Source organism: Thermobia domestica, chromosome 5, assembly GCF_964235325.1.
Source record: "Thermobia domestica chromosome 5, izTheDome1.hap1.1, whole genome shotgun sequence".
Lineage (NCBI taxonomy): Eukaryota > Metazoa > Arthropoda > Insecta > Zygentoma > Lepismatidae > Thermobia > Thermobia domestica.
Genome location: NC_137458.1, coordinates 94,446,568 through 94,466,866, shown reverse-complemented (window position 1 = coordinate 94,466,866; position 20,299 = coordinate 94,446,568). Strand labels below are relative to the sequence as shown.

The following is a 20,299-nucleotide window of genomic DNA, read 5'->3' as shown; positions in this document are numbered from 1 at the left end:
TGTATAGTTAAATATGTTATTTTAACCCTACAATTATTATTATTATTATTATTATTATTATTATTATTATTATTATCAAAAACTTTCAGCTTGCTACTTAATAAGCTTCTGAAAAATATAATGTAAATGTATGTATCTTCTTGATTTCCAAATTTTAATAAAGAACTTTTAAAGCATATCAAATTACTACTTTCTTGAAATTGTTACAAGAATTTTTGAAGAAGGCAATAACAGTGCTGGCCAAAAAAATCAAACTATGAGAATATGAGGAATAAAGAACCATTAAAATCCCATCTCATGAAGCAAACATTATGTTTGAATGCTGAACAAAATGTTGTATGGAAGAATAAATGTAGAATTATACGTTTAAGTTTTCATTTTATAAGCTAATATGTATAATAAAATAAATAAATAAATTTCACGTACTTGTTCTCCTCTTCTCCCCAATAAAGATACCTGTACTACATAAGGTATTGAAATAAAGAATTAAAAATACAAACAATATACACGGACAAGAGTTGCCGATAGATGTCACTACAGTCCGTATCTCTCCCATGTATTTTTTACCATTTACGAAAATTTACAAATTCTCTTACAAATTTCAACCTAGAGACTTCATTTTTTTAGAGAAGGAACTTCATAACCTATTAAAGGGAACAATCCGTGTCGATTTTTTATTTAGAATTTTTTTCATTGTTGAAACAGTTCCATTGTTAAAAGTTTGGATATCTTTTTCAACAATCAAGGCATTTCAACAATGAAGAAAATTCCAAATAAAAAATCGGCACGGATTATTGCCTTCGATAGATTATGAAGTTCCTTTTCTAAAAATTTGAAGTCTGCAGGTTGAAATTTGTAAGAGAAATAGTGAAAGGTAAAAAATACATGGGAGAGATACGAAGACTGTAGTGCCATCTATCGGCAAAACTTGTCCCTTTAAACCAACCTTAAACAAATATGGAAGTTAAGGATAGCTGAAGGCAGAATAAATGCTATTAACTTATCGACAAAATTCGCTAAAAGATTTTTAGAGAAGTTATGGAGGTGTATGTAGTGTTTATGGATCTCGAAAAGGATTCTGATCAAGTAATTTTAGTAAAGTGGACTGCGATGGTAGAATCGAACTCATATGAAACTTACATACGTATCAAAATAAAGATTTAGAATATGGGAAGAAATAACAGAGTAGAATACGCTTAAAAAGGGAGTTCGACAGTGATTTCTCTAACCAACGTTATTTAGTACATATCTAGTGAGACACCTAAGATGGGTCTGAATTGGGAAGGCGGTGTTTCGATAGAAGGTAGAAGGATTAGGTATAAGGTGACATGTCTTGTTGTGGAACAGGGTGGATTTATTTAAATCACTTTATTTTTTAAATAAAAATCGTTGATTTAAATCAAATTCCAAAATAAAATAATTTAAAGTGAAAATAAGTAAAATCCCGTTTCTGTTCTGTTATTTTGGTTACGGGAGACTCAAATGTACAGTATCTACAGCATAGTGTGACAAGTGTCGTGCACTGGATGATTAGGGAAACTCCCGTTTTGAACGGGTAACACAGCAATCCTGCTGTCTTCTCTTCGTAACAATGGGTTTGGGTTTTTAAATCGTTAACTATTCCAACGGGGAAATCATCATCGACATTTAAGACGAAAATTCTTTCGTGTGCGCGTCTGCTTGTTTGTTCCCAGATAATAGGGCGTACTTGGGTCCTATCCCCTCTCCGACTTTTTTTTTTTTTTTTTTTTTTAAAGATTTATAACTTTAGGCGAAATTTATGTATTTCGTGCCTCAAGCTAGTTCCAATTTTTTAAAAATATGCCCCTACCAAATATCAGTAATTTTTGTGAAAAAAAGTGTCATTTTGATAAACGTTGCTATACTTTTTTCTTAATGCTTAACCTTTTAAATTATATTACCTATTTGTATTCTATTAAAAAAATCGATTCTTCATTATTCGATTAAAGAAATACCAATAAACCTTTTTACTTTTTTTTTTCTTTAAGACTGAAGGCATTGTAGAACATGTTACATACACTTTAACGCCTTTCTGCGTCGAGACATAGTGTGTGATGACATCATAAATTTAAAAAGATATGTTATGCCTATTATCCTTTTTTTTTTTTTTTTTTTTTTCGGCGGGCTTACATTTTGCATTCAAAAGACTGAAATTTTGCACACTCGTTCAGTGCACTCCTTAGTATTTTTCAGATGTTTTCAGATTTCTGCGTCAAAACAGGGGTCCAGAGGGGAAAATGTACAAAAAAAGCTTTTTGGCGATTCAGATGGAGACATATGAATGGTACCGTTTGAAAGGCTGTTCTATTCTGAAGAGAATGATGTGCGAACCATGATCCTAGGATAAATAGGGATGTTTTAGGAAACTGTTACCTGAGATCCTGTTTTATACGGGAATCTGGGGTATTTGGGGGATATTATTTTTTGCGGGCTTACTTTTGCACCTAGAATATTGAAATTTCGCACATTTCTTCAATGTGCCCCTTAGTATTTTTCAGTGTTGAGATCTCTACCTTAAAACAGGGGGTTGGTCCAGAGAGGTAAAAAGTAGAAAAGGATATTTTTAACAGAAAATCCTTTTCGTGATTTTTCCGCCTCAGATACACGATGGAGACATTTGAATGGTACGATTGAAAATCTTTTTTATTCTGAAGAGAATAATGTACAAATCAAGACCCTAGGATAAATAGGGATGTCTGAGGAAATTTTTACATTACATGCAGGTTATCTGGGGCATTGTGGAGATGTTCTTTAGCTCATTGTTAAATATTTTTCCCGCCCTTACTATTCAAGATAGCTTGAAATTTTATACATACATTTAGTACACCCCTCAGTATTTTCCAGTTGATTCTGAGATATGTGCATTAACACAAGGGAGTCCAGAAAGGCTCAAAATTTGAAAGAAAGAAAGAAAGAAAAAAAAAAGAAAAGAAAAATCTCATTTTTTTTCTAAAAATTTCCCGCTTCAGGGACACGATAGGGAAATGTGAATGTTCGTTTCAAAGGCTGTTCTATTCTGTAGAGAATGAGGTATAAACCATGATCCTAGGATAAATAGGGATGATGATGTAGCTGCTTGACTGAAAGTCTATAATTTACCTTTAAAAAAGACATAATTTAAAAGGGTTAAGAAACATTGTTTGGGATTAATATAGGTTAACAATTGGGGATTAATTCAAAATTTAACCCTAATACTTTCACTTAAATGGCATAATTAGCATTTAATACTAATTCCTAATGCTTTTTCTTCAGTTCGCGACTTGTAATTTACGAGGAGAAAGATTTGATTTAAATGAAAAAAAATATCGATTTAAATCAAAAATCAACAAAAATTATTTTTTTTAAAAAAAAATCATGATTTTTTCCCACCCTGTTGTGGAATATCGAGAAAAAACAAGCAGAGATGAACCAAACTCAGAAGCTTCCGGCGGCACAGTCTCTGTTGCTGAGCCGATTCTCTCCCTGGTCAAGGTCAGCCATTAAATAATAGTGATTATTATTCCTCACACGATGACCTACTTACCCACTGAATTCCGTTCATATGCGGCCAAAAAATAAAGTACCATACACAAGCCGAGCCGAGCCTATTCCACCAAATTTAGCGATCTTTATTTTTTACTTGCCAACCAAATTTGGTTCTGTGCGGTCAATACTTACTGAGAAATAAAACAGCACATACAAAGGGAGTCGACAGCCGAACCTGTTCCACTAAATATGGCGATCTTTATTCTTTAGTCTACAGGCTACTTGCCCACGAAATTTAGTTCAGATCCGGCCTGTAGTTACCAAGAAATAAAGTACCATATGTAAGTCGAGCAGGTCCGAGCCTGTCCCTAGCCGATCTCGGCCACCAAATATAGTAAGCTTTGTTTCTTAGACGATAGACTACTTATCCACCAAATTTAGTTCAGATCCGGCCTGTAGTTACCAAGAAATAAAATACCATATGTAAGTCGAGCCGGTCCGAGCCTGTCCCTAGCCGATCTCGGCTACCAAACATAATAAGCTTTATTTCTTAGACGATAGGCTAGTTGTCCACCAAATTTAGTTCAGACCCGGCCAGTGGTTACCGAGAAATAAAATACCACATACAAGGAAAGCCGAGATTGGCTCTGGCCGAGCCCGGCCACCAATTACAGCAATCTTTATTCCTTATACCATGGGCTACTTTGCCCGCCACATTTGGTTCAGATCCGGTCAGTGCTACCGAGAAATAAAATACTACAGACACACACACACATACACCTGAAATAAAACTATAAGATCCCGTATAAAAAAAAAATAAAAAAAATTAAGGGAAAACTGAAGAAAATGGAATGAAAATAACCGTTAAAGAAACAAAAGCAAAGGTGACTGCAACGATGCGGTTTGTGTCATATATAGCAGTACGAGGGAAGAAAGTAGTGCATTTGACTAGTTTTGGTATTTGGTTTTATCTAGATACACTATGAATTAGCACATCCTCTATAAATGAAGGCAAAAGTCTAACAACTTCCTAGAGTGATGGCGCTATGGCCCTGAAAAAACATTTCCGAGAAAACATATAGCATACTACAGCAAATTTTTAGCAGACGGATCGCAGTTCTGTATTTCCTTACTGAGTGAATATAAACAGCAATCGCGTCGCTGAGTTCTTTGAATCTTTTATACATAAGTATTGAGAACAACAATCGGAATTTTGTAACCATAATTTACCAAAAATCTACTGTCAGGAACAAATTCGTCTTCAAAATATCAACTAATTTTTAAGCTAGAATCTAATGTCTAATTTAAGCTTGAAGAAAAATTTGGAAGTACAATTAGAATATATTTTCACGTAAGGATATTTTTAAGATACCTGCTTGAACACAAACATACCTCGTCATTTTTTTTTAAAGTAATGTTACAATATGAAGTTTCATGAATAAATAATAATAATTACGCACTAGAATGTTATTGGCCTTCTATAATATAAATACTTTAATATTGTTTCGCGGAAGGAAATAGCTTTCAAGCTACCCAAAATTAATAAACAGAAGTTGTAATATTTTATACCTAATTTCAACAGATCCCAAAGCTTTTTATCATTTTTTTTGTTAATGAGTCACCTTCCGAAGCTTTCATACAAGATTTAAAGTCACTTTCTGAATAATGACACCTATATCTTCCACTTAATTTCACGGAGATATTTATAATTCAATAAATAAGACTTTTGATATTCCATCTGTATTTTATTTTATGCTAACGAAAGTTTCAAAGATGGATGACTTGACTTTATCATCCGAGTTTTACTGATTATTCTTGCAACAGAATATAATAGGAAGATCATTACAATCCTTATGATAAAGGTAGTCAGATGCCATTGAAATGACAGTTCTAATAAAATAAAACACGGATGAAATATCAAAAGTCTTATTTATTGAATGATACATAATTTAAGCCTATAAAGTAAGGACTGGATTATTTCCTCGTTATCAGAGGATCACGAGTTCGATTCCTTCGTTCCAATTCTTTTCAATGCAATATTGATTATTACATATTTAAAACTCATTTTTTAAATACAAAAAAGCCATTTCTACGACTTCTCATTTATGAGAGAAACGTCTCTTATTATCAATCACTAGGCCCTCACAAATAACTTTAATATCAACTGTAGTTGTTAATAATAATAATAATAATAATAATAATAATAATAATAATAATAATAATAATAATAATAATAATAATAAGAAGAAGAAGAAGAAGAAGAAGAAGAAGAAGAAGAAAAACATTCCCTTTTCTATGCAACCTACCTTTTAGCAGCTAGAATAATCCCTCTATCATCTGTTGAATATTTCGCTTTTAGTTTAGTTAGACTTGCTTTCTTTACCTGAAAGAAAATGCCAGCAAATTATTTCAAACCTTTATTAAAACTTTGTTCTATGACTTCATCAATTGCTAAGAAATTGCATTTTTTTTCTATTTTAATTAACCAAGCAATAAACGTATATAATCAAGTCTTTATCTCGAAGTTCAATCTTACAAATACAAATTTCAAGTTAACACTCACTGTGTGAATTCAACATAAAGAACGAAGAGGTCAAAAACTGAAGGGAAGTCCAGATGTGGAGGAATTAGCTACTGTATATAGGAATATATATATAACATGTAAAAGTGTGGTATATTGCCACGAGGATTTGTTTTTAATTTTAGATTAAAACTTACTTCTATCATCTTCATAAAAGTTGATGCAGAAATATTATTTAAATTACCCGTCACATAAAAAACAGTACAACTCAAAGACATTGAACTGGGAATCGAACACAAATCTAAATGGCTAAAACTAAGTAGAAAAAAAAAAAAGAAAGAAAGAAAATGTGGCTGGTCTGGGGAATTATATGCATGGCATTGTTATAATAACCGTAAACTCGAGTTTGATCCTTGACACGGTCTCCTTTTTTACTCTTTAAATAACATTTATCAAAGTTAATAATACACTCAATTGCTAAACCCACGAATACTCTATGTTCATTTCTCTCGTGACACGTCCCTCTTAAACGATACCACCTTTAATATGCAATTTATGAAGGAACCTGCACTGCACATGGCTTCAGTGCGGGAGACGCGAGTTCGATTTCCGGTGAGAACTCATGTTTCGGACCTCACTTTAAGCTGTAGGTCCACGACTCAATGCCTTGATGTTAAAAGAGACGTTAAATTCAAATCTACAACAGACTGATTTTTAATTACACGGTAATAATACGAACGGTACAAATTAACAGTCTTACACTTTAAAATAGGTATCCATATACCTTGAAATAAAATTGAATGTAACGTTGTCTGGTGGCCAACTTCCCCTAGATCGCTGCATCGATTTTGAATTTTGGTACATGAGTGGACCATGGTTACCTGAGGTTTTCATCACGCCAATTTGATTAAGGCGTATCCTAAGGGGGCTATAATTTATACGAAAAATTGTATATTTCACAAGCCCAAATTAGAAAGATGAAACTACATTCATAAACTCCTCATTACACGTGTCTGTTTTTCTGAAAATTCCCGTTTCAAAGAAGGGGGAAGGAGAGAATTTATATCTTTCTTCCACAGAGAAAGAGAAGTTGTCTTATGGTTGAAACCGCGGTTAAACGGCTCAACAGTTTGAAATGAATTTTTTGACATAACTAGTACTTATTTCAAGATAGTTTTTTTTTTTTTTTTAATCACTTTGATTCGAGAGCGTATCCTTAGGGGAAGAATCATAATTTATGCGAAAATATATTATCTCACGAGCCTCTTCTAGAAGCATGAAACTCAGTATATCAACTCTATTAAAAATAAGTGGACGTATCCCAGAATTTATTAAATTTCTCCTTTAACCTTTAAATTACTGAGGGATTTAAATGTCGCAGCCCCCCTTTTACGGCCATTTAAAGCGTTTTCGTAAGGGTTTACAAAGACGTCCATTTCTTCACTACTATTTATCGAAGACACATGAAACAAAAAGTTTTCTGTACACGAATGTCTAGGTTTTCAAATGGTACCACTTACATGCCCATACCATATACCAAGAGAGGGAAAAAGTGAGGTCAAAGGGAAAATTTCGGGGGAAAACATTTCTTTTCACAATTTGGGTCCCTCTGGAAGGCCCTGTGTGAACGTAGATATCTCAAAAAAATCTGATAAATACTACTCGGCAGACTAAATGTGTGTGACAAATTTCAAGCTTCTATCTTGAACACTAAAGGCGGGAGAAATTTTATGCCCCAGATTATCGCAAAAGACCCTGATTTCAGGTAAAAATTTTTACACACACAGATGGTCCTTTGTCCCACCAGTAACATGAGAAAGGCCTTTCCGTAATGTAAACAGGAGTTAACAAATCTAACACAGGCATTTTCCATGTGACAGAAATAATTTATGACTTCTGTCAAATAAAACTTCAGACGGATGGCAAAGAAAGTAAAAAAAAGGGGGGGGAGGGGAGCTTGTTTGGGTTAACACGTGAAAACGGCTGACCCGTTTGAAATGAATTTTGGAGCATAGTACCTATCTCAAATTGAATTTTTATCATATCATTTTGATTGAAGGGCGATCTCAAGTGGGTAGAGAGTTTGAAAATAGTTTATCTTACAGTTTTTTTTACCATTACACTTTCATTGAGATGCGTATCGTAAGGGGTGGAGGGAGGGGAAAAAGCCGAAATACTTTTCATAAACTTATTCTCCCCGTACGAAGAACGAGAGTTTCAGCTAGTATATGATAAATGTAAAATTTCTCTTCCCGGTGTGCATAACGTTTTTATTTCTAAAATGCTTGTAACAATCACATACGACATTTATCGTTAGATTGTAACTCAAACATCAAACATAAGAATGTTATGGACACTTCAAGAAGAAAATTTAAATTCACCACATATATGCAATTCAAAGCGTCCGTTAATTTGTACCACGCCTTTGGCTCGACTAGCATTGTACATAAAATACTGAAAGAAAAACATAACTACTAAACAAATGACCGGAAGAAGTCTGTCTGTCTCATCTATCTTATGTCAGAGATAGACGGTCGATGCAGCATATTATTGCAATTTCTTGCAACATTATTTTCGTCCTAAACTCGAGAGAAACCAAAGGGACTTGCTAATAACGACACCTGTCATTTGACATGAGAACGCCAGATGATATACACCTAATGCTGTGCAAGATCACCTGCTTAACTGGCGTAGGAAGTACTCGAATATCTGCCATATTCACCGTAACTGAGTCTGTGGAATTTTGTTCTTTGCAAGGAAAAATTACGAACAAAGAAAATCAATCATTGATACCAAAGGACGACCTGTGCTAACGGAGTAAGACGCCTTCTACAGATATAATACAAGGGCAGACATGACGGGGGAGAGTACTGTAAGGGGTATTTACTCTGCCAATAAAGTCAGGCAAGAATTACAGCAATGCTACCACTATTTTCTGACCAGCTCCTGTAGTTGGAACAAAAGAATCTCGAAGTGAATATGATAATAACTAACTTCCCAGAAAATATTATCTTCTAGAACGTTATTATTGTGTATAACCTATCTACAGCACAGCTTACTCTTTGTTTTGTCTAAATATATTTGCGCTAACTGTGCATCAATAATATAGTACCATCTGAAGAATTACTTCAGAAAGATACCTAAGTTTTATGCAGATTAACTTTTATGTTAGTGAGATTATTATGATCATTCAGCAAGTTACTCGTTTGTAGCCAAACAATAGCAATAGAGTACAAATCAGAAATAAGTCCGTCAAATTTTTAATATTATTACAAAAGCTTTTACGCAAGAAAACAGCAATAAAGTTCTCGGACTGATTTTATAAAGTTACAATAATATTATCTGCAAGTAGGCCATACTCCTTCACAGTCATCTCCCCTCTCGATGCACAACTTTGCTTGTTCGTACAGCGAATGAAAGCTGCTGGGGAAGTTATCATCTTGGATACTCTTCAGTTTTCCTCTCGACCGTCATGATGTCCTCCATGTCCTCAAATATGCAACCCTTGGAGTTTCAATTTAAGGAACAAAGTAGTCCACTGGATCCAAATCGAGTAAGTACAGTGGATAATCAATGACACTGACTTTGCTCTTTGCCGTACCTCATTAGTTACGGCCTGACATGGATAATTCACTAAAAGAGTCACTTCCTGACTTTTACAAATAAGCTACCATTGATAATCTGACCATCTGGAACAAATTTGTGGCGACAGATTGCATCAAAAAAGGCAATCAATAAAAAAATCTGACTTGTGTCTTCTGTATGCAAACCTTGTTCAGTTGTGGTTCCCCTGAACTGCTCCCACCGATGACTATCGTTTAATATGAGAATCATGCTTAATATACTATGTTTAATCTCTGATGAAAATGGTAGAACTCTGACGAGGAATACAAAGCCTTTGCAACTTGACACTTACTGCCTCTTGTGTTCAACATTGAGTGTGCGTAGTACAAACAGTAGCTTCCTTTTCCTCAAATCTTCAGGGATGACATACCTATGGTCCCTTTAATTATGTCGACGATACTGCTAATTTTCTGTCGATTTCTCAAATAGCTGTCGTCAGCACAAAAATTCGTCACAGAGTCCACAGTTTTATAATCTCTTGGTGTGTTTTGACGTCCTGTTCTCTCGTCTCCCTGGAAATCTTCCCTAACTTGACGAAAACATTTGTGTCCCTCAAAGTGTTTATTCTTACAACGCTTTATGTACGTACGCTTTCTGTAGCAACAAATTGAATCTCTGTGACTAATTTTCCCAACTTTACTGCAAAACCTGACTGCAGTCCTGTGCTCAATGCTGAAAACACAATAGTTTCTATCGCTGCTGCAACTTGCTTGAGTCACTCATTCGGCTGCTGTCGTTCCTTTGATGAACTGCTTCCTCTAGTTGCAAAAAATTCTATCCGAGAACTTTATTGCTGCACTAGATATATATACATATATAACTTACCTCTGCATGCCTTAAGTCCATCATGTATGCAGGATCTATTACACTTGAATTATCTTTCTTCAGTTGATTTATTGATCTCTCACTTATAACCTCAGCAACACGTAGTTCATCAACCACTTCTTGTAGTTCTTCTGTAGGTACGGTGTGCACAGAAGAGTACGGCCATTTGTACTGAGGCAATTTCTTTCTCCAATTTGTTAGAACTCCGTTACTGTCCTCGGAGGAGTTTAATGACCCACTCTTATCAAGGAAATTACATTTCTTAAATTCTCCATTGCAATTTACGGTATTCAACTTTACAGCAAATAATGCTGTATCATTTGTAATCATTCCACAGTCTGCATGGTTTCGCTGCATACCTTTCTCATCTGTGGATGACATGCTTGTTGAAGTTTGAGATTATCATTAGCAACGTTATTATACACTGTGACAACACATTCAGATCGGGAAGTAAACGGTTTTGCTGCAAAGAAAGAAAAAAGGCAATTGAAAACATACATAGACATTCCAATTTCAGAAATTACTAGTTTGAACTGACTGCATCAAAAGAATTACATCTTAGCTACAGCTTAGATTTTTTTTTTTTTTTGTTGAAAAGATTGAAATTAATATGTAATCTTTCGTTTAACGTTCCGCCATTATGTCCTATATGATAAAGAAGTGCAAATGAACATGATACATGTTGCCTGCTACATGCTCATAAGTCGACTTCCTTTCAAATCATTTCCTTATTTTTTTATTTTCTGAACAAAATGGCTTTATCATTTAGCTAGATCACAATTGTTTCTATATATAAATAACATAGCCTGGGATTGATAGGGTTTTCTGCACCTGAGATGACCATTCTATCATTAATCCATTGTAGTCTCACATTTTACGAAAAAAGAAAGAAAAATACGGAAATGTACCTAAAAACGAAAACTGACGCATTTTAAATCAATTCATTAGCGTCCTTCAGAGTTTTCCTGAATGGTTTTGGATACTTAATGTTAACTTGTTCACATGTTAAACCACTCACGTGACGACTGAATCACTTTATTTATAAACACATTTTGCACTTTTGATAGTGTACGGGATTTGAAATTGGAATTATACCTCCTGTTAAACTGGTTGTTTATGTAGGAAAATTTCTGTATGAAAAAACTGAAGATTTACCAATTTTTCTGTATATACTAACAATGTGAGAGATCTAAAGACACTCACAATAACAAGTACACTATTTACTGATAACCAAACCATACTGAGAAGCTCTATAAAGGACACATCATTCAGGAGAGTTTAACAAGAATTAATTAAAATATAACCAGATTACCCGCTGGCGGAGAATAAAACGACAAAAATAAATATATATATATCTGTAAAAGTCAACTAAACGAACAACGGCAGGTGAAATAGTATCATTCGAAGATACCTCAAGAAGTCTAGAAATTGGTGCAAGATTAAGAAAATTCAATCATTTGCGTTCACATGAAATTAAAATAGCACCATATTCTAAAATGCTAAAAGAACAAGAAACCTAAACAGCGTTGGAAAGAAAATGTGGAAGAGGAAAATTACTAAAACTGCGCGGTCATCAGGTTTCAAGGTAAATGGACTATATGGATAAGAGGTAAAGAACACAATACACGATGGTAATTCTGATGCAGGGTTAAGATAGCATAATTCTGTACCGTTACACAGAATGATTGGAGTAAGTTGGCGCAGAAATGCGAAAGTATATCAAGCGCATCATATAATTTATTTACTCTAAAGGCCGATAACAGAAATTCCGCATCATAACAAACAGTCTTGAAATGAAATCTTTGTATTGCGTCTCACGGTTATGCCGGTTAGGCTAAAAGAGACGGTGATGATGAAAGATGAGTGAAATGAAGAAAGTGGGAGGAAACGGAAGAACCCCGAGAAAACCCACGAGCACGGTGTTTGTCCACCACAAAGTCCACACGGCGCAAGCTGGGATCGAACCAGGCACCCCAAGCACCGGAGGTGAACACTGTACCACTGAGCCACCGCGCCCCCTCAAATAGTCTTGAAGATATAAATATGTGGCAGAGCATGAGGAAAATATTGATGAGAGAGGTTCTCAAACCACAATGCTGAACACAGTCGGCAGCAAGTTCAGTGTTCTTTCTAGGTGCACTTTTCCCTTCGAAGATGAAACATCGCTCTGCGCAGGATCTAAGATATGTCAAATAGTGTCCCAGTATGGCCACAACTTTTTTTCGATTTCTTCTCATACAAACTTTTCTATTGCAAAACGTGAAAGCAAGCTCATTTTTGAGCACATCATTTATCTTTACAAAGAGGATACAACCAAGTTTTAGAAAAAAAAATCGTAATTCAATGTATGGTTTACATCCACTACTTTGTAGTGATGGCAACCGGCTCGAGCTAAACTGAGATGAGCCGGGTCGGCTGGGATGAGCCACCGGCTCGAGATGGTTCGCTTGCGATGAGCCATCCGCTCGGTCAGACTCGGCTAAGATGAACCACTCTCTTGAGTCGCTCAGTTGAGGTGCACCATCGGCTCGGTACACGTGATATATGAGCAGTCTTAAAGTCACCACAGAGCCGAGCTCTTAAAGTTAAGGATACATTTTAGAGTACTTGGGTCATAACAAAAGGAGGGACATGAAAACCATGGCCCTACTCACCTAAACCGATGAAAACTACTAAACATGCTTAAGTCCATTAATTCTTCACGATACCTATGCAAAAACTTTATCGAGTTGGAAATAGTGATGTCAACCGGCTTGAGCTGGCTTGGTTGGTATGAGCCATCGACTCGGTTCGGTTCGACCCAACTGAGCCGAGGGCTTCAGCCAGCTCGGTTCGGTGAGCTGTTATCTCGGTTCACGTCTTGGCACGGCTCGGTAGTGACTGAGCCGTGAGCCGAGCCGCTCGAGCAGTTGACAACACTACTACTTTGAACCTGAGACAAAACAGCAGGGTTGGCAAAAAACATGCTTTTATTGAAAAACCCCAAAAAACCGTTTTTTGGTTTAAATAATCTGCTTTATTTATTTATATCACATGTGGACAGAAATAAGTTTGTTTCGCCTTGGTGTTATTATGCAACAACCAGGTTATGCTAGAATGGCTCTCATAAGCTTAAAGGTCTTACACTTACATCCGAGAGAAATTGTCCTCCATTTGAACTCGAAACTGGGACTAATTAGTCACAAATGCGTTACGCCACATCATGTGTTACAGATGATATATACTATCACGAAACAACTGTTTATAAGCAGTTTTTAAACATACAAATGAAGTCAATTTCGGTCAGACCCCAAATGTAGGTACAATCTAATAAAATAATTGATAGGTTAACAGCCATAGATAGCGGCCCCGAAACCCAAAATTTACGGAAAAATGGACAGAATCAGACGAAATGTCGGCATGAAAATAACAAAAAAAGGCAATAAAGGTGGTCAGTACAGAGATTAATTATAATAATAATAAGAATAAAACCGAAGTTAAGTTTTGAAATATATGAGTTCGCCTATTGATGTAATATTTAGTAAACCGGCAACAGTATCGAACTATTATCTTATTAACTAACATAGGATGTGTATACGTCCAATAATGGAGGGAAATACACAAATGTACAGGTGAGTTGCATCTGAACCATAGCTATATGGTGAAATCGGGCAACATTTTCGATCCTATTCCATTTTATGAAGGCAAAATTTGTAAAATCCATGGAAGAAATATGTTATATATGTTACTTGATTTCAAAATAGGATTCTACAAGTGTGCAGTACGGTCTTGCCAGTTTTTGTAGCTCGTTATAACGCAAGTGAATTTAAGAGTTTGGGGATTTAGAACTGACAAGTCCATCCCAGGATTCTGTAAATGAAAATCTTTGGAACAAAGAGTCATTGGCTAGTGATCCATGTTGCTTAACGAAGCGAAACTAGGTTGGAAAAAATCATGGTTTAAAAAAAAAATATTTTTGTTGATTCTTTTGATTTAAATCAAATCTTCCTCCTCGTATAATACAAGTCGCGAGCTGAAGACAAAACATTAGGAATTAGTATTAAATGTTAATTATGCCATTTAAGTGAAAGTATTGGGGTTGAATTTTGAATTAATTCCCAATCGTTAACATATTTCAATCTCAAACAATGTTTCTTCAGCAATAAGGAAAAAGTACAGCAACGTTTATCAACATGTCACATTTCTTTTCACGAAAGTTACTGATATTCGGAGAGGCATATTAAAGAAAAGAAAAGAAAAGAAAAGAAAAAAACGAAACTAGCGGCACGAAATACATATAAAGTAATTTCGCCTACAATAAGGTAACTTACTCTATGGCTTATGAAACCCGGAGCTTCAATGCCACGTTTACAAAAGCTCTCCATTTACTTCTGTCCTTAGCCAATTGGATCGAGTTTCTACTTTGTATTCCTATTTCTGCGAGATGCATCTTAATATCTGCGCCTAGGTATTCCTAATGATCTTTTTCCGATTGGTTTTCCAGTTAAGACTTTGAAAGCGTTCCTACTTCCTTCCATCCTGACTACATGACCTGCCCACCTGAATCTTCTAGACTTGATGATCTTAACAATGTTTGGTAAACCGTATAAATTATGTAGTTCCTCGTTATGAAGTTTCCGTCATTCCCCATTCTCATCAATCTTGGGTCCGAATATTCGTCTCAGGATCTTGTTCTCAAATACTTTCAAGTCTATTCTCTTCCTTCATAGTAAGCGACCATGCAGAGCAACAGGCATGTTTATCGTTTTATATATTTTAAGCTTCAAATTCCTCGACAGAAAACACGAATTTTCTGCTTTTAGTCGACATTTAATTTCTTCGTAAATATCGTTTTCGTCTGTTAATATTGATCCTAGATATTTGAAAGTATCCACTTTATCAAAAGTGTTATTCGATATTTTAACGCATCCAAAATTTGTCATATTATGATCCCGAAGAACTTCTATGTATTTAAATTTCGCTTAGTTTTATTTATTTTTTCTTTTTTTAGGAGAGGGTATCGGACCCCTCTAAATGCGCTCCTATTATCTGGAAACAAACAAATAGACATGGACACAAGAGAATTTTCGCCTTAAATGTCCATAGTGACTTCCCCGTTGGAATAGATAGCGATTTAAAAACCGTATGTTACGAAGAGATTCACCCGTATTCCATTCAAAACGGGATTTTAATTAATCATCCTCTGCATAATACTCGTTTTCATACTGTGCTTACATACATTTGAGTCTGATTGTATTATGATTATTATCTTCAATAATCGAAATAACAGAACAGAAACGGGATTTTACTTATTTCCACTTTAAATTAATTTATTTCGGATTTTGATTTAAATCAACGATTTTTATTTAAAAAATCAAGTGATTTAAATCTTGATTAAAATCAATCCACCCTGAGCGACACTGAATAAAATACATTGGGATCTTACTTCTTATGCATAAAAAGGGTGAAATAGGAAATGAAAAGTGTGTTCGTTATCACGTAGTACTGGTACTCCATAAGAAAGACATGATGAAGTGAAGTGTTATGTGTAGGCAGTGTACGAAACGTTCATAGAAGTGAAACAAAGCTCTGCCACACACAAAAAAATGTGTTTTTATGACATATAGTGTTGTTCCACTATCCTCGTTTGCGCGTACCCCCATCGTCCCTTGCACACCTGCTCCTAAGGACGCACCTTGCCGTTTTTGATCGGACTCTTTTGCTGCGCTCATGCTGGTCTGCACGGGCTCGGGCCTACTTTTGTAAACATACTCTACAGTGATATTTATCGAACCATTCTTTCTGGAGGACTTTTAAAGCACAACTGCAAAATTAAAGTTCTAATTTCAATAAATAAAAACACAATTTTCCATTTATTATTAAGCTTCTGTTATTCGGGTTCATTTGATTATCTCACCGACTCGGGCTTAAAGGCGTAAACATATTTCAGACTCAGGTCGGGCTTCATAAAAATTCAGGCCCGTGCAGACCTCTAGCACATGCTCTAGCTATACTTAGTCCTTCTTAAGTCAATCTACTCTCAATAATACAACTACACCCTTAAGAAACATTTTCTAAGGCAATAAGGTGTGCATTTCCTGCTAAGAGAAGTTTATTTCATAAATGTAAGTATTTTCGTATGTGTTTTGTAATTTTTTGATGTATCAGGGATATTTCTGTGTTTGATCGGGGTCCTGCGCTTCCTTCCTCTAAAAGTTTATTTAGATAATACTGTAGTAGGGTAGGAATAATTTCAGATTTGGGGGAACAAAAATAAGGTAAAAAACAGAATGTTTACAGGGGAAATGAGTAAATGTTACGAAAATGCAATTACCGGTATTACGTGAAGGTACGTACTAAGTAAAGCTAACCTAACCTGAACAAACAAAAAATACGAAAAATATAGTGACAAAGCCGATGTCTACAAACCGTGAAGGTAAGTACCGGTACTAACCTGAACAAACAAAAAAATAGAGCGAAAAAGTACGAATTTTATCCAATAAACTGTGGCCCACCAAATCCAAAAATATGCCGTAGGGTGTTGTTTATAATGCAGGTTGAAATCATGATAAGGATTTGTATTCTTTATTACTGAATAGTGCGTTAATTAGTCTGTGACACTGAACAGTCAGAAGGTATTAATTGTGAAGAAATAATAATAATAATAATTTTATTATTCTTGAACCAATTATGGCAATAGACAACGTCAAAATATACATAAAAATTACAATATGTTAACTTTCACATTTAATTTGCATAAAGTATTCATCTAGTGAATAAAACGGTCTTTCTAATAGCCAATTGTATAATTTATGTTTAAACACATTTATGGGACTTGGAAGATAATTCACTTGGTAACCCATTATACAATTTTATGCCTAGTACATCATAGTTATTCTTCGACTTATTGAGTCTCTTATATGGTACATCTATGAGTTTATTGTACCTTGTATTGTACGAATGCAAGTTGTATCTGTACTGTATTCAGGTAATCTGTTTTTCACAAACAAAATAGCTGTATATATATATATATAAGTTTATCACAGTTAATATTTTCAAACTTCTAAATAAAGGTTTACAATGCACTGTTTGATGTGAATTTGTTATAATTTTAATTACTTTTTTCTGTATTAATAGGATATCATTCATACGTGAAGCATTTCCCCAAAAGAGTATACCGTAAGAGAGAATACTTTGAAAGAATGCAAAATATGCAGTTCTTACGTAACCATCCGATACATAATGTTTCAGTCTTTTCAGAAGGTAGACAATTCTAGATAATTTACTAGCCATATACTGAATATGTGGTTCCCATGATAACCTGCTATCGACATAAATACCCAGAAATTTTACATTATTTGTGTAGTTAATGTTTGGAACTTCTCTCAAGCCGAATAACATGTGTTGTGTTTTACTTCTATTGAGATGAAAACAATTAGCTTCAAACCACTTACTTGCTTCAGTTAAAATGCTATTTGCCAAGTGTACAAGGTTATCTACATCGTGGTTTATGTTCACAAAAGTGGAGTCGTCAGCATTCAATATTGATTGAGCTTCGACACAACTTGGTAGATCATTGATCATTATGGTAAACAACAGTGGACCAAGCACCGACCCTTGAGGAACGTCACACTTTAGACTTTTCATTTGAGATTGTATACCGTTTGTAAAGACAACTTCCTTTCGGTCTTCCAAATATGTTTTAATTAAGGTCAGTTCAGTGCCATTTATGCCATAACTAGTTAATTTATTTAACAGTAGACTGTGGTCTACGCAGTCAAAAGCTTTGCTCAGATCACAAAATGTAGCATGAGCAAAGAACCTATTTTCAAAATCCCATACACACGAATACGTATCTAACGAAGAGCACAGAAAACATGAACATAAGAGATACCGGTACCTGTGATTAACAGTTAAGAATGAATGATGGAAATGAAAGAAGAGTAATTCTATGTAAGGTATATGAAAATAAGGGTTCACTCGAGCAGACGGTTCTACCGAAAACAAAATATAAAGGTAAAATACGATGTGAAACACTTTTCGTAAAAGAAGTAGAGTGTGAATATAAGTAATTTCTGTCATTAGATATCATATTGAAATATATTTTGAATGGTAGTGAACGTTTCTAAGTATAACCATTTACTGAAGCGGAAGAATACAAGAATACGAAGAAGGTGGAAAAAAACGGCGGGAATGTTGTGTTCATGTTAGCAATGGACGTTTGTGATGGATATAATGCAAACATACGATTTTATTACAAAGAGCGTCATGGTATGTTGAAACCTAAAATCAACTGTGCGAAGTGTGGAAAAAAAAAGACGAATTTCTCCTCGGAGCGGGCCATTTGTACCCGGGAAACTAGTAAAGCCATTTTGAAGGTGAAAATTATTGCGGATATTTTATGTATTTTTCCATTATCCTTGTTTATGCGTATCCCCCGTCGCTGACGCGCCTGCTCCCTACGGACGCACCCCCTCGCTCCGCTCGGGCCGAGTATAGGACAAAATCCAAGCTAAATTCTACGGACAAAATCCAAGTAACAGTATCATGTACGTAGCTATGGTATGTGCTTGTGAACACCCTAATTAAATTGCGTGTTTGTTTCTTTCTTCAATTGTCATGCATTCTGAAGTTTTACCTGTAATTCTTCAATTTATTGAAATAACACTTCATTTACTTTTAAAGAACTGAAAATCCAATAAAATATGAAAGATTGACACAGTAAGAGTGCAGATACAGATTATTCATAAAATATTCTGGCTACTGCTAGGACATGCCCAGGTGGATCCAATTTAGGGTGATCAGAAATATTTTGACTGAAAAGAGTATATTTACATAAATAACCAGAAAATAAAAGCACTGACTTGCTAAATCAGAGACAACAAATAACAGCAAAGCAGCCCAGTCTTAAAAAGAGTACACTTACGTAATTCTATTCTATTTATTGAGAATTAAAGTAGAAATAAAATTAAAAAGATATAATTTAGATAAAAAAATCACTTCTCTACTCTCAAAGTATTTACATCAGTTACACTTTTGAAAATAACCAATAATATATACATTTTCATTTAGTTGGTCTAGACACATTTTCACATTTCGATTTTCTAGATAACATTTTTACATTATTTAAATCACACACATTATTACATTATTAAAAATACACACTTCAATAGCATTCAAACATAATAAATGGTGGATGGCAACGAGTAAAAAAAACACTCAGCATTCTACCATTACCATATTCACATTTTGATCTTGATAGATATATCTATATTTCATTTATTTAGAATATATAGGCAAAACACGAGAATACAAAAAGGAAAACTCAGCATTCTACAACTACCGTACATATTTCACATATTGATCATTTCTGACGAATATTTGATCAGTATATCAAAATTATTTGTTTCAAAATAGTGTATAATACTTTTACATACTTTCATATGGATGTGATAAGTAATTAAAGCTCATCTGCACTCTTACTGTGACAATCTTACATGTTCTATTGGATTTTCAGTTCTTTAAAAGTAAATTAGATGTTATTTCAATAAATTGAAGAATTACAGATAAAACTTTAGAATGCAGGACAAATGAAGAAAGAAACAAACATACAATTTAATTAGGGTGTTCACAGGCACATACCACAGCTACGCACATTATACTGTTCCTTGGATTTTGTCCGCGCCCCGGACGGGCCACCCTGCTGCGCTCCTGCCCTCCCCTGATCTGCGTTTCTCGTGTTCTATTATCACTTCTACATGAAAAACCATAAATTTTCTACGTAGTGCAATAGTAAGAAGGGGGTATGTTTAGTACAAGGGGTCCAGAAGCACGTAAAAAACGCAAAATTTACAGGAGAAATGA

The 20,299-nt window shown here is 34.8% G+C and overlaps 1 protein-coding gene across 2 annotated transcripts in view; it reads right to left on the bottom strand.

Annotated features, from left to right (window-relative positions):
* Positions 1-20,299, bottom strand: part of LOC145686002 (uncharacterized) — a 29,446-nt gene that overhangs the window by 7,644 nt on the left and 1,503 nt on the right. For both annotated transcript variants that reach the window (XM_081758830.1, XM_081758829.1), the window contains exons 2-3: positions 10,457-10,919; positions 5,793-5,869 (exon numbers count right to left, since the gene is read on the bottom strand). In XM_081758830.1, coding sequence (XP_081614956.1) covers positions 5,793-5,869; positions 10,457-10,837 — 458 coding nt within the window. In that variant the 5' untranslated portion in view covers positions 10,838-10,919. The remainder of the gene's footprint in view (positions 1-5,792; positions 5,870-10,456; positions 10,920-20,299) is intronic.